Source organism: Oncorhynchus masou, chromosome 13, assembly GCF_036934945.1.
Source record: "Oncorhynchus masou masou isolate Uvic2021 chromosome 13, UVic_Omas_1.1, whole genome shotgun sequence".
Classification (NCBI taxonomy): Eukaryota; Metazoa; Chordata; class Actinopteri; order Salmoniformes; family Salmonidae; genus Oncorhynchus; species Oncorhynchus masou.
The window spans coordinates 25,775,576-25,788,759 of record NC_088224.1 but is presented as its reverse complement, the minus strand read 5'-3'; the positions used below and the strand labels follow the sequence as shown (position 1 = coordinate 25,788,759).

The following is a 13,184-nucleotide window of genomic DNA, read 5'->3' as shown; positions in this document are numbered from 1 at the left end:
GTAAGACAGACCACGTATTCACCCTGCACACCTATACTGACAAAAAAACAAAGGCAAAGTTCTCTCATACTTTATTGATTTCAAAAAAGCTAGACTCAATTTGCCATGATGGTCTGCTATACAAATGCATGGGAAAGTGGTGTTGGGGGAAATGCATACAAAATTATCAAATCCATGTACACAAACAAGAAGTGTGTGGTTAAAATTGGCACACAAAAAAACACATTTCTTTCCAAAGGGCTGGCGGGGTGAGACAGGGATGCAGCTTAAGCCCCACCCTCTTCAACATGTACATCAAGGAATTGGCGAGGGCACTCGAACAGTGTGCAGCACCCGGCCTCACCCTACTAGAATCTGAAGTCAAACGTCTACTGATGATCTGGTGCTTCTGTCTCCAACCAAGGAGGGCCAAAAGCAGCACCTAGATCTTCTGCACAGATTCAGTCAGACCTGGGCCCTGACAGTAAATCTCAGTAAGACAAAAATAATGGTGTTCCACTCGCCAACCAAGAATTCACAAATAATGCATGCAGAACAGATTTATACAGATACCCACTAATTATCTACAAATTCTACAACCACCTAAAAAAGGAAGCAATTCCCAAACCTTACATAACTAAGCAATCACCTACAAAGAAATGAACCTGGAGAAGAGCCCCCTAAGCAAGCTGGTCCTGGGGCTCTGTTCACAAATACAACCAGATCCGACAGAGCCCCAGGACAGCAACACAATTAGACCCAACCAAATCATGAGAAAACAAAAAAGATAATTACTTGACACATTGGAAAGGATTTAAAGAAATAAGGGGGCAAACTAGAATGCTATTTGGCCCTAATCAGAGTACACAGTGGCAGAATACCTGACCACTGTGACATACCCAAACTTAAGGAAATTTTTGACTATGTACAGACTCAGTGAGAATAGCCTTGCTATTGAGAAAGGCTGCCGAATGAAGACATGGCTCTCAAGAGAAGACAGGCTACGTGCACACTGCCCACAAAATGAGGTGGAAACTGAGCTGTACTTCCTTACCTCCTGTCAAATGTATGATCAGAGAAACATATTTGCCTCAGATTAAAAACAGACCCGCAAAGAATTACAAAACAAATCCCATTTTGATAAACTCCCATATCCCGTAGAGATATCTACTACATCCCTCATCCTCCACATACAACACCCGTTCTGCCAGTCACATTCTTTTAAAGGTCCCCAAAGCACACACATCCCTGGGTCGCTTCTCTTTTCAGTTCGCTGCAGCTAGCGACTGGAACGAGCTACAACAAACACTCAAACTGGACAGTTTTATCTCAATCTCTTCATTCAAAGACTCAATCATTGGACACTCTTACTGACAGTTGTGGCTGCTTTGTGTGATTTATTGTTGTCTCTACCTTCTTCCCTTTGTGCTGTTGTCTGTGCCCTGTTTTATGCTGCTACCATGTTGTGTTGCTATCATGTTGTCCTGTTGTGTTGCTGCTATGCTCTTTATGTAGTCTCTTTATGTAGTGTTGTCGCTCTTGTCGTGATCAAATCAAAGTTTATTTGTCACACGCGCCGAATACAACAGGTGTAGACCTTAGTGAAATGCTTACTTACAAGCTCTAACAAATAGTGCAAAAAAGGTATTAGGTGAACAATAGGTAAGAAATAAAACAGTAGAAAGACAGTGAAAAACAGTAGCGAGGCTATATACAGTAGCGAGGCTATATACAGGCACCGGTTAGTCAGGCTGATTGAGGTAGTATGTAGATATGGTTAAAGTGACTGCATATATGATGAACAGAGAGTAGCAGTAGCGTAAATAGGGGTTGGCGGGTGGCGGGACACAATACAGAAGCAGCCCGGTTAGCCAATGTGCGGGAGCACTGGTTGGTCGGCCCAATTGAGGTAGTATGTACAGTTAAAGTGATTATGCATGTGTTTTGTCCTATATTTTTATTTGATGTATTTTATATTTAAATCCCAGACACCATCCCCGCAGGAGACCTTTTGGTAGGCAGTCATTGTAAATAAGAATTAGTTCTTAACTGACTTGTCTAGTTAAATCAAAGTTAAATAAATACAAAAACGTTTTTTAAATACCAGTGTGACATCACAGCAGCAAGATTTATGACCTGTTGCCACAAGAAAAGGGCAACCAGTGAAGAACAAACACCATTGTAAATACAACCTATATTTCTGTTCATTTATTTCCCATTGTGTACCATTTGCACATCATTACAACACTGTATATACACATATGACATTTGAAATGTCGTTATTCTTTTGGAACTCTTGTGAGTTAATGTTTACTGTACTTATTTTTTTTTCACTTTTGTTTATTATCTATTTCACTTGCTTTGGCAATGTAAACATATGTTTGCCATGCCAATAAAGCCCCTTGAACTGAATTGAGATGGAAGGAAGACAGAGGGAGATGACAGAGTGAGAGAGGTGGGCAAAAGACAACACATGGAACATTTAATGTAAACACAGGGACTCAATTATACATTCCTTGGCTCGAACACCTTTTTTGTGTGACCCAGATCTACTCAAAAGCCACAGTTGGCAAGCCTCCCTTGAACAGTGAAGGCTGCCCAGTCATTTAGGACAGTTTTACAGTTAACTGCAATTGGACATGGAAATCCACTGCAAACGTTTGAAATGCAAATTACGAGAATCAAGATCACCAATTCAATAGCTACAAAAAAGTTAGCTCTGATGTTATGTAAATTAAAACTCTTCTTGATATAATCAAATCTCCATAAAATACACCATATGTATAGATTTTAGTTTAGTCCCTACATGTAGCTTATGGTCAATATATACCAATTATTCTAGCAGCTTCGACCATAACATGCAGCGGCACGCTTGAAACGCACAGAAAACTTGGTGGGTGCAGAACATCAGGTACCTAACAAGCATGCTAGTTAGCTAATAGCTACTGTAGCACAGAGTGCCGTTAACTGACCAACTGGCTGGCAAAATATAACATTAGAACATATTTGAATGTTCATGAAATACGATTTCAACAAAAGTTAAACGGTTGCTTACCCTGATTTTCTCCAAGGGGGTGAATCGTAACTCGTGAACGAAAGGATTTCTGAAAGGGGTTGGCAAATCCGACCTATCTCTAATCTCCAAGGAAGGATGCTGCTCATCTGGCAACTTCATCACTGAAAACAAATAAACTAACACTTATCAGTTCGCAACGGTTTTTCTATTCCACAATAAACAGGCAATGCTTCTTTGAAACCGACTTTCTAGGCTAGCGACACATGTACTGATGGCGCTGATAGGTATGCTCGAGAAACATCAACTCGTTGAATGGGGCGGGGAAGGGAGGATGGCTAATTTCAATGTACTGGGACTGCGCATGCGTAGTAGCGAGCCATACACTGACCACTTTGGAAGGTGTTGGATCTTTTTTATAGTGGTGCCAGAATTTCAGCACACATGCCACACACTTACACAAACGAGTCACGACACAGGCAGACACACACAGGGACAACTGATATGAGTTTTGTGGGACATGACCTCTTTTCCTGGAATGTGACTTTGAAATGTGCCAGATACCTTTGAGTGCATATGAGTGTGAAGATGTAGTGCTTGCACTCTCACTTGACCCAACTGTCAATTTGTTACTCAGTTTGACGTCTTTGGGTCTCTCTTGTTTACCTTAATTATGTAAAAACTTTATGTGACTGTAGGTGACAATAATCCAGCAAATAGCTCAACATTATTGTTCATTCAGTCATAATAATAATAATAATTTAGAATTATTTTCTTTGAAAGTTGTAGCTCTATATGACAGGAGAGGCCCTGTCAGAGAAATGGCAGCAGGGTCATCAGTTAAAGAAGAATTCTTCTTCTTCATGTGGCTTTCCAGCAGACTAGATTGCCAAGCCTGGCCTGCTGAGGAGTGACGGACTCCATCCTAGCTGGAGGGGTGCTCTCATCTTATCTACCAACATAGACAGGGCTCTAACTCCTCTAGCTCCACAATGAAATAGGGTGCAGGCCAGGCAGCAGGCTGTTAGCCAGCCTGCCAGCTTAGTGGAGTCTGCCACTAGCACAGTCAGTGTAGTCAGCTCAGCTATCCCCATTGAGACCGTGTCTGTGCCTCGACCTGGGTTGGGCAAAACTAAACATGGCTGTGTTCGTCTTAGCAATCTCACGAGGATAAAGACCACCTCCATTCCTGCCATTATTGAAAGAGATCATGATACCTCACATCTCAGAATAGGGCTACTTAATGTTAGATCCCTTACTTCAAAGGCAATTATAGTCAATTAACTAATCACTGATCATTATCTTGATGTGATTGGCCTGACTGAATTTACTGTGTTAAATGAGGCCTCACCTCCTGGTTACACTAGTGACCATATCCCCCGTGCATCCCGCAAAGGTGGAGGTGTTGCTAACATTTACGATAGCAAATTTCAATTTACATGTAGGGACTGAGAAATGTTTTTAGTTTTTAGGGGTGCAACTGCATCTAGGGTATTGCGGATAAATTGAGTTCCCTGAATTCCTGGAATAGATGTTGTTGATCTTAATGTTTTTCCTCATAATCCTGGACTATCGGACCACCATTTTATTACGTTTGCAATTGCAACAAATAATCTGCTCAGACCCAACCAAGGAGCATCAAAAGTTGTGATATAAATTCACAGACTGCACAGGGATTCCTTGATGCCCTTCCAGACTCCCTCTGCCTACCCAAGGACGTCAGAGGGCAAAAATCAGTTAACCACCTAACTGAGGAACTCAATTTAACCTTGCGCAATACCCTAGATGCAGTTGCACCCCTAAAAACTAAAAACATTTCTCATAAGAAATTAGCTCCCTGGTATACAGAAAATACCCGAGCTCTGAAGCAAGCTTCCAGAAAATTGGAACGGAAATGGCGCCACACCAAACTGGAAGTCTTCCGACTAGCTTGGAAAGACAGTACCGTGCAGTATCGAAGAGCCCTTACTGCTGCTCGATCATCCTATTTTTCCAACTTAATTGAGGAAAATAAGAACAATCTGAAAATTATTTTTGATACTGTCGCAAAGCTAACTAAAAAGCAGCATTCCCCAAGTGAGGATGGCTTTTACTTCAGCAGTAATAAATCCATTAACTTCTTTGAGGAAAAGATCACGATTATTAGAAAGCAAATTACGGACTCCTCTTTAAATCTGTGTATTCCTTCAAATCTCAGTTGTCCTGAGTCTGCACAACTCTGCCAGGACCTAGGATCAAGAGAGACACAAGTGTTTTAGTACTATATCTCTTGACACAATGATGAAAATAATCATGGCCTCTAAACCTTTAAGCTGCATACTGGACCCTATTCCAACTAAACTACTGAAAGAGCTGCTCCCTGTGCTTGGCCCTCCTATGTTGAACATAATAAACAGCTCTCTATCCACCGGATGTGTACCAAACTCACTAAAAGTGGCAGTAATAAAGCCTCTCTTGAAAAAGCCAAACCTTGACCCAGAAAATATTTTAAAAACTATCGGCCTATATCGAATCTTCCATTCCTCTCAATTTTTTTTAGAAAAGGCTATTGCGCAGCAACTCACTGCCTTCCTGAAGACAAACAATGTATATGAAATGCTTCAGTCTGGTTTTAGACCCCATCATAGCACTGAGACTGCACTTGTGAAGGTGGTAAATTACCTTTAAATGGCATCAGACCGAGGCTCTGCATCTGTCCTCGTGCTCCTAGACCTTAGTGCAGCTTTTGATACCATCGATCACCACATTCTTTTGGAGAGATTGGAAACCAAAATTGGTCTACACGGACAAGTTGAAGATATCCCTCTAGTGGTGTGAGGGCTGTGCTTTGGCAAAGTGGGTGTGGTTACATCCTTCCTGTTTGGCCCTGTCCGGGGGTATCATCGGATGGGGCCATAGTGTCTCCTGACCCCTCCTGTCTCAGCCAAAATTATTTATGCTGCAGTAGTTTATGTGTCGGGGGGCTAGGGTCAGTTTATTATATCTGGAGTACTTCTCCTGTCTTATCCGGTGTCCTGTGTGAATTTAAGTATGCTCTCTCTAATTCTCTCTTTCTCTCTTTCTTTCTCTCTCTCGGAGGACCTGAGCCCTAGGATCATGCCTCAGGACAACCTGGCATGATGACTCCTTGCTGTCCCCAGTCCACCTGGCCGTGCTGCTGCTCCAGTTTCAACTGTTCTGCCTGCGGCTATGGAATTGTGACCTGTTCACCGGACGTGCTACCTGTCCCAGACCTATTATTTGACCATGTTGGTCATTTATGAACATTTGAACATCTTGGCCATGTTCTGTTATAATCTCCACCCGGCACAGCCAGAAGAGGACTGGCCACCCCTCATAGCCTGGTTCCTCTCTAGGTTTCGTCCTAGGTGGTTTTGGCCTTTCAACACCTGCATTGCTTGCTGTTTGGGGTTTTAGGCTGGGTTTCTGTACAGCACTTTGAGATATCAGCTGACGTACGAAGGGCTATATAAATACATTTGATTTGATTTTATTTAGATGGTGTGTTGCGTATATTTGCCTTTCGCAGGTCGGAGTGCGGATTGCACATTTTGGTCACCCCCCAAAAAAGGGAAAAGGGGAATGGGAAAAACTTAAATTGCACCACCATCTAACCCTGCATTTATACACTATCCCCCCCAAAAAACACCCCATCCCACTACTTGGGCCCTAAATGATCCTACATCAGGCCGTTGGCCTGGGAGGATGGAACCCCTTCTCTCAAAACTTCCTGCAGATCTTCTGCACTTAAATCTCTCACACCCAAATAGTTATCTGCTGCTGCAACTACCACATCTATCTTCTGTGATTTCCGCTCCATCAGTCAGTGTAGGTGATCACCATGGCAATAAACTCAAGAAATCCAACCTTAATAAAACTCATCCTCTCTGGCTCTCTCTCTTCAGGCCTACTCACTGGGGGCCTCCCAGTCGACTCATTCACCCTCAGGCTATCCCAGTGGTGTAAAGTACTTAAGTAAAAATACTTTAAAGTACTACTTAAGTAGTTTTTTGTGGGTATATGTACTTTATTTTACTATTTCTATTTTTGATAACTTTTACTTGTACTTCACTACATTCCTTAAGAAAATAATGTACTTTTTACTATTTTCCCTGATAACCAAAAGTACTCGTTACATTTTGAATGCCTAACAGGAAAGAACATTTTCAAAATCGCACACTTGTCAAGATAACATCCCTGGTCGTCCCTATTGCCTCTGATCTGGCGGACTCACTCAAAACAAATGCTTTGTTTGTAAAGTATGTCTTCGTGTTGGAGTGTGACCCTGGCTATCCATAAATAAATAAAAAACAAGAAAATTGTGCCTTCTGGTTTGCTAAATATAAGGACATTTACATTATTATTTACTTTTACTTTTGATACTTAAGTATATTTTAGCAATTACATTTACTTTTGATACTTAATTATGCTAAGTATAATTAAAACCAAATACTTTTATACTTACTCAAGAAGTATTTTACTGAGTGACTTTCACTTTTACTTGAGTCATTTTCTATCAAGGTATCTTTACTTTTACTCAAGTATGAAAATTGAGTACTTTTTCCACAACTGGGATATCCTCTACTCTCTTCACTGCCTCAGTACAGGAAACTTTCTGCCCCATTTCTCACGTCGTGGGATCTCCCTTCTACACACTGCAACGTGTCCAAATCCTTGGCACTGAATGCACCGAAGTGGGTTAGAAACATAGGCCCTCACAGAACAGCAAATGTAACCTAACCTGACATTATCAGGTAGAAACTCTGTGTCAAAGCTCAACAAGACAGACAGAGTTTCCTCTGTCTCGCCTTTGCCACCGGGTCTATGTCTCACCAAACGGTGGGCATCACAAACACTTGGTATATTCCTTTTTATTTGATCCAGCTCTACATTCAACGCTACCCCACTGATCACCCATTATAGTGGCGCCCTGCTCCGGAGAACAAAGCACGTCACAGGTTGAGCCCCGAGCCACATGACTCGAAGCACCTGCTTACCCTGGAAGGCAGATAAAAACATTTTTTTTTTAAATCCCTTCTCGAATGTTTCACAGGTATAATCATTCCCAGTTTGTCCGACACAATGTTTGGGTAGGCCAAAAAGCAGTAATTTCACCCCTACCAGTCCAAAATCATCTCTGGTAGGATTCTCAGGGCAAATATTGGAAGTCTCCACTACACCAGTTGTCGCACTTCATCAAGGACTGGCTCAACCAGTGTTCACCACCGCAGTCTGACTCCATTTTGAGATCATCAAGGTTCTCAAGAGAGCATGAAGACCTATAAGTAAGATTACTTGGTTTGTAATCAGGAGACATACTGTAGGTATGTAGACCTCGAACAAAGATTTATACTCAGGAGATGAATCTCTAATCTTAAGAGCGCCATTCTTACGCTTTCGTGTCATCACTTCCTATCTGACTTCTCGTTAGCTAGCAATCCTAGCCAAATAATAATTATTCTTCTACTTCTTTTGTATCATGGAGGTCTCAACTTTTATATGTGCATGCCGCCACCTACTGTGCGGTAGTGGGGGGGGAGGGGGGCAGCTCCAACTAACCCTACACCTATTTACCACTATTTCATAAAAACATGCTAAATAATCTACTTTGACCCTAACTGGAGGACGGGACCCTTTTGTTAAACACATCTTGTAACTCTTCAGTAGTAGAACATTGTACACTCAAGTCTTATCTGCAGCTGCCACCACAACATATATTCTCTGTAATTTTACGTTCCATTTCTGCGGTACAGTTGATGACCATGGCAATGGATGCTAAGAAGCCAACCTTACTGAGGCACAAATTCTTATCACTATGTATCAGCGTAGGCCTACTGCTCACCCTTGACCCATCATCCTCTACTCTCTTCACTTCCTTAGCATACTACACCTTCTGTTCACTCTAACCCAGGCAACCTCAACCTATCTCTCTCGGACCGGACAGTTTTGATCACCAGCAACATGGGCACCCCTACAATTGACCCACAGTTTTTTCCACCGATACTACACATTCTTTTGTCCCATGCCGTCCTGCACACTTCTCACATCTCGGAATCTCCCTCTGCTGCAACATGACAATAAGCTTGGCATCTGAAACACCATGGTGGTTGGGCACAAAAGCTCTCATGGGATAACTGACATATCCTAACATGACTTTATCAGGTAGAGACGCTGCTTCAAAATTCAGAAGGACAGACAGTGTCTTAGTTCACCACTCTTGCCACCAGGTCTGCGTTCCACCAAACGGCAGGCGTCACAGATGCAGGGAATCTCCAATTTAAGCTGCTCCACCTCAACACTTAACGCCACCCCAGGAATCACTCCTTTCAAAGGCGCCCTGCTCCGGGGGAGCAATGTAAGTCACAGGTCTTGTTCCTAGTCACGTGACGCGAAGCTCACGCTCCCTCTGGACAGAAGAAACACAGAAAATCATCACAAGTCCACTTTGAGCTACCTTCACCGATTGAACAATTCCCAACTTATTTTCTACCCAGCCTGATACTACACATGGAGCAGCCAAAAGGCAGGGATCCATTTTCTCATTTGCATGACTGTGCGAGGCTCGGACTCTGAGGTCTTCACCACACCTGCAACCACAAGTAATTCATCCTCACTCTCGTCAGATTCAATTTCTGAGCCATCAGAGACAGCAGAATAGGGTTTGTACTTGGCGTCATTCTTCCTCTAAGCACATCTTCCCACTGGACTTGGCTCTTCTCCTTCTTCTTTGCTTTCCATAACCACGTCTATCCGTTCACCATGTTCACGCTGTGCCTTCATCCATTGTGCTGCTTGCAGAACACAGCACTGATGGCCTTTCTCCAATACCCACCTGTTCTTTTGCCCAATGTACTAATCTGGCTTTCTCTGGCCTCTCCATGCTCCCAAAACGTGCTACAGTCGTCAGCCATGTCTCCTCCTCATCATCCATCTTATCCACCCTCTGGAAGAACAATTCCCAGTGACGGAACCAGCATAAACCACACACTGACAGGGTGGTTCCTAGTGTGACTGTGACCATAAGCTTGATTTACTTTCATGCAAGTCCATAAAGCCAACCGTCCATGCGGATATTAATATCCATACTACTACTGCCTTACAGGCTTGGAAATGAATGCACACACACACACACACACACACACACACACACACACACACACACACACACACACACACACACACACACACACACACACACACACACACACACACACCAGAGTAGTCAACTTTGAATCACACAGTACTGAAAGAGATGGATGGGTGGTTATTGCAGTTGTCAGGGTTATTGTTTACTGATGAAACATCTCAAAGTGGGCATACCAGTTCACAAAGTTCAGATGTTTGCACATAGTGGGATGTCAATATTGCACTGTGCTTATTTAATAATGTTACTATGTGTCTTTGTCCAAGAGAGAAAGTTTTTGACAAGAAGGTAATCCTGGATTCATAATTGATAAAGATAGAAAATATTGGAAAAATATTTGGCAAATTAAGATCCATTCCCTCCCCCTTGAAACTGTAAGTAAATGGAAATAGAACTGGTGGTTGTACTGATAAGCCGTATCGATAACCTCAGCACATATTTTTTTTATTCATCCCTATTTTTCTTCAAGAGTGCTTGAACATTTGATTTATTCTTCAATAAATGTGCCTTGGTTGGACTGCAAAGTAGCAGACGTGTAACTTTCCCTTTGCGTGTCATACGTAACTGCAGTACATCCTGCACCTCCAACACCAAACATCCGTCTCTAGCACTTACTGTAACAAGGTCATGACTATCTGGTTATAAGTCAATGGGCTTTGGTTTGCATAGACAAATACAGAATGTGGCTAAACGTCTCACTAATGCAATTAGTGTAGACTAACAAGCTGGTACAAATCTGTCGTTCTGCCCCTGAACAAGGCAGTTAACCCACTGTTCCTAGGTCGTCATTGAAAATAAGAATTTGTTCTTAACTGACTTGCCTAGTTAAATAAAGGTAAAATAAATAAAAATATATATACACTGCCTTATTCTAAAATGGATTGAATAGTTTTTTCCCCTCATCAATTTAAACACAATACCCCATAATGACAAAGCAAAAATATATTTTTTCATAATTTTTTTCTAATTTATTACAAATGATTAACTGAAATATCACGTTAACATAAGTATTCAGACCATTTACTCAGTACTTTGTTGAAGATCCTTTGACAGCGATTACAGCCTTGAGTCTTCTTGGGTATGATGTTACAAGCTTGGCACACCTGTATTTGGAGAGTTTCTCCCATTCTCTACAGATCCTCTCAAGCTCTGTCAGATTGGAAGGGGAGCGTCACTGCACAGCTATTTTCAGTTCTCTCCTAGATGTTAGATTGGGTTCAAGTCCAGGCTCTGGCTGGCCACTCAAGGACATTCAGAGACTTGTCTCAAAGCCACTCATGCGTTGTCTTGTCTGTGTGCTTAGGGCTGTTGTCCTGTTGGAAGGTGAGCCTTCTCCACTGAGCACTCTGGAGCAGGATTTCATCAAGAGTCGCTCTGTACTTTGCTCCGTTCATCTTTCCCTAGATCCTGACTAGTCTCCCAGTCCCTGCCCTTGAAAAACATCCCCACAACAAGATACAGCCACCAGCATGCTTCACTATAGGGATGATATTGGCCAGGTGATGAGCAGTGACTGGTTTCCTCCAGAAGTGACTCTTGGCATTCAGGCCAAGGGTTCAATGTTGGTTTCATCAGACCAGATTTTTTTTCTTCTCATAGTCTGAGAGTCCTTTAGGTGCCTTTTGACAAACTCCAAGCAGGCTGTCATATGCCTTTTACTGAGGAGTGGCTTCCGTCTGGCCACTCTACCATAAAGGCCTGATTGGTGGAGTGCTGCAGAGATGATTGTCCTTCCGGAGGTTTCTCACATCTCCACAGAGGAACTCTGGAGCTCTGTCAGAGTGACCATCGGGATCTTGGTCTCCTCCCTGACCAAGGCCCTTCTCCCTGATAGTTCAGTTTGGCTGGGCGGCCAACTCTAGGAAGAGTTTTGGAGATTCCAAACTTCTTCCATTTAAGAATTATGGAGGCCACTGTGTCCTTTGGGACCGTCAATGCTGCAGAAATGTTTTGGTACCCTTACCCAGATCTGTGCCTTGACATAATCCTGTCTCGGAGCTCTATGGACAATTCCTTCGACCTCATGGCTTGGTTTTATATAGACAGGTGTGTGCCTTTCCAAATCATGTCCAATCAATTAAATTTACCACAGGTGTAAACCAATCAAGTTGTAAAAACATCTCAAGGATGATCAATGGAAACAGGATGCACCTTAGTCTCATAATAAAGGGTCTGAATACTTATGAAAATAAGGTATTTCTTTTTTCAGTTTTAAAAACATTAGCAAAAATGTAAAAAAAAAAATGTTTTTCGCTTTGTCATTATGGGGTATTGTGTGTAGATTGATGAGGGAAAACATTTATTAAATCCATTTTAGAATAAGGCTGTAACATAACAAAAAGTCCAAGGGTTCTGAATACTTTCCGAATGCACTGTATATACACAGTGGGAAGAACAAGTATTTGAGACACTGCCGATTTTGCAGGTTTTCCTACTTACAAAGCATCTAGAGGTCTGTAATTTTTTATCATAGGTACACTTCAACTGTGAAAGATGGAATCGAAAACAAAAATCCAGAAAATCACTATGTATGGTTTTTAAGTAATTAATTTGCATTTTATTGCATGACATAAGTATTTGATACATCAGAAAAGCAGAACTTAATATTTGGTACAGACACCTTTGTTTGCAATTACAGATCATACGTTTCCTGTAGTTCTTGACCAGGTTTGCACACACTGCAGCAGGGATTTTGGCCCACTTCTCCATACAGACCTTCTCCAGATCCTTCAGGTTTCGGGGCTGTCGCTGGGCAATATGGACTTTCAGCTCCCTCCAAAGATTTTCTACTGGGTTCAGGTCTGGAGACTGGCTAGGCCACTCCAAGACCTTGAGATGCTTCTTACGGAGCCACTCCTTAGTTACCCTGGCTGTGTGTTTCGGGTCATTGTCAAATCAAATCAAATTTATTTATATCGCCCTTCGTACATCAGCTGATATCTCAAAGTGCTGTACAGAAACCCAGCCTAAAACCCCAAACAGCAAGCAATGCAGATGTAGAAGCACGGTGGCTAGGAAAAACTCCCTAGAAAGGCCAAAACCTAGGAA

General features: G+C 42.2%; 1 protein-coding gene across 2 annotated transcripts in view; it reads right to left on the bottom strand.

Annotated features, from left to right (window-relative positions):
* The window catches only part of lpcat1 (lysophosphatidylcholine acyltransferase 1), a 78,317-nt gene extending 75,010 nt beyond the window's left edge, over positions 1–3,307 (bottom strand). For both annotated transcript variants that reach the window (XM_064983339.1, XM_064983340.1), the window contains exon 1: positions 3,035–3,307. In XM_064983339.1, the coding sequence (XP_064839411.1) occupies positions 3,035–3,154 (120 nt within the window). In that variant the 5' untranslated portion in view covers positions 3,155–3,307. The remainder of the gene's footprint in view (positions 1–3,034) is intronic.
* Positions 3,308–13,184: the final 9,877 nt, after the last annotated feature.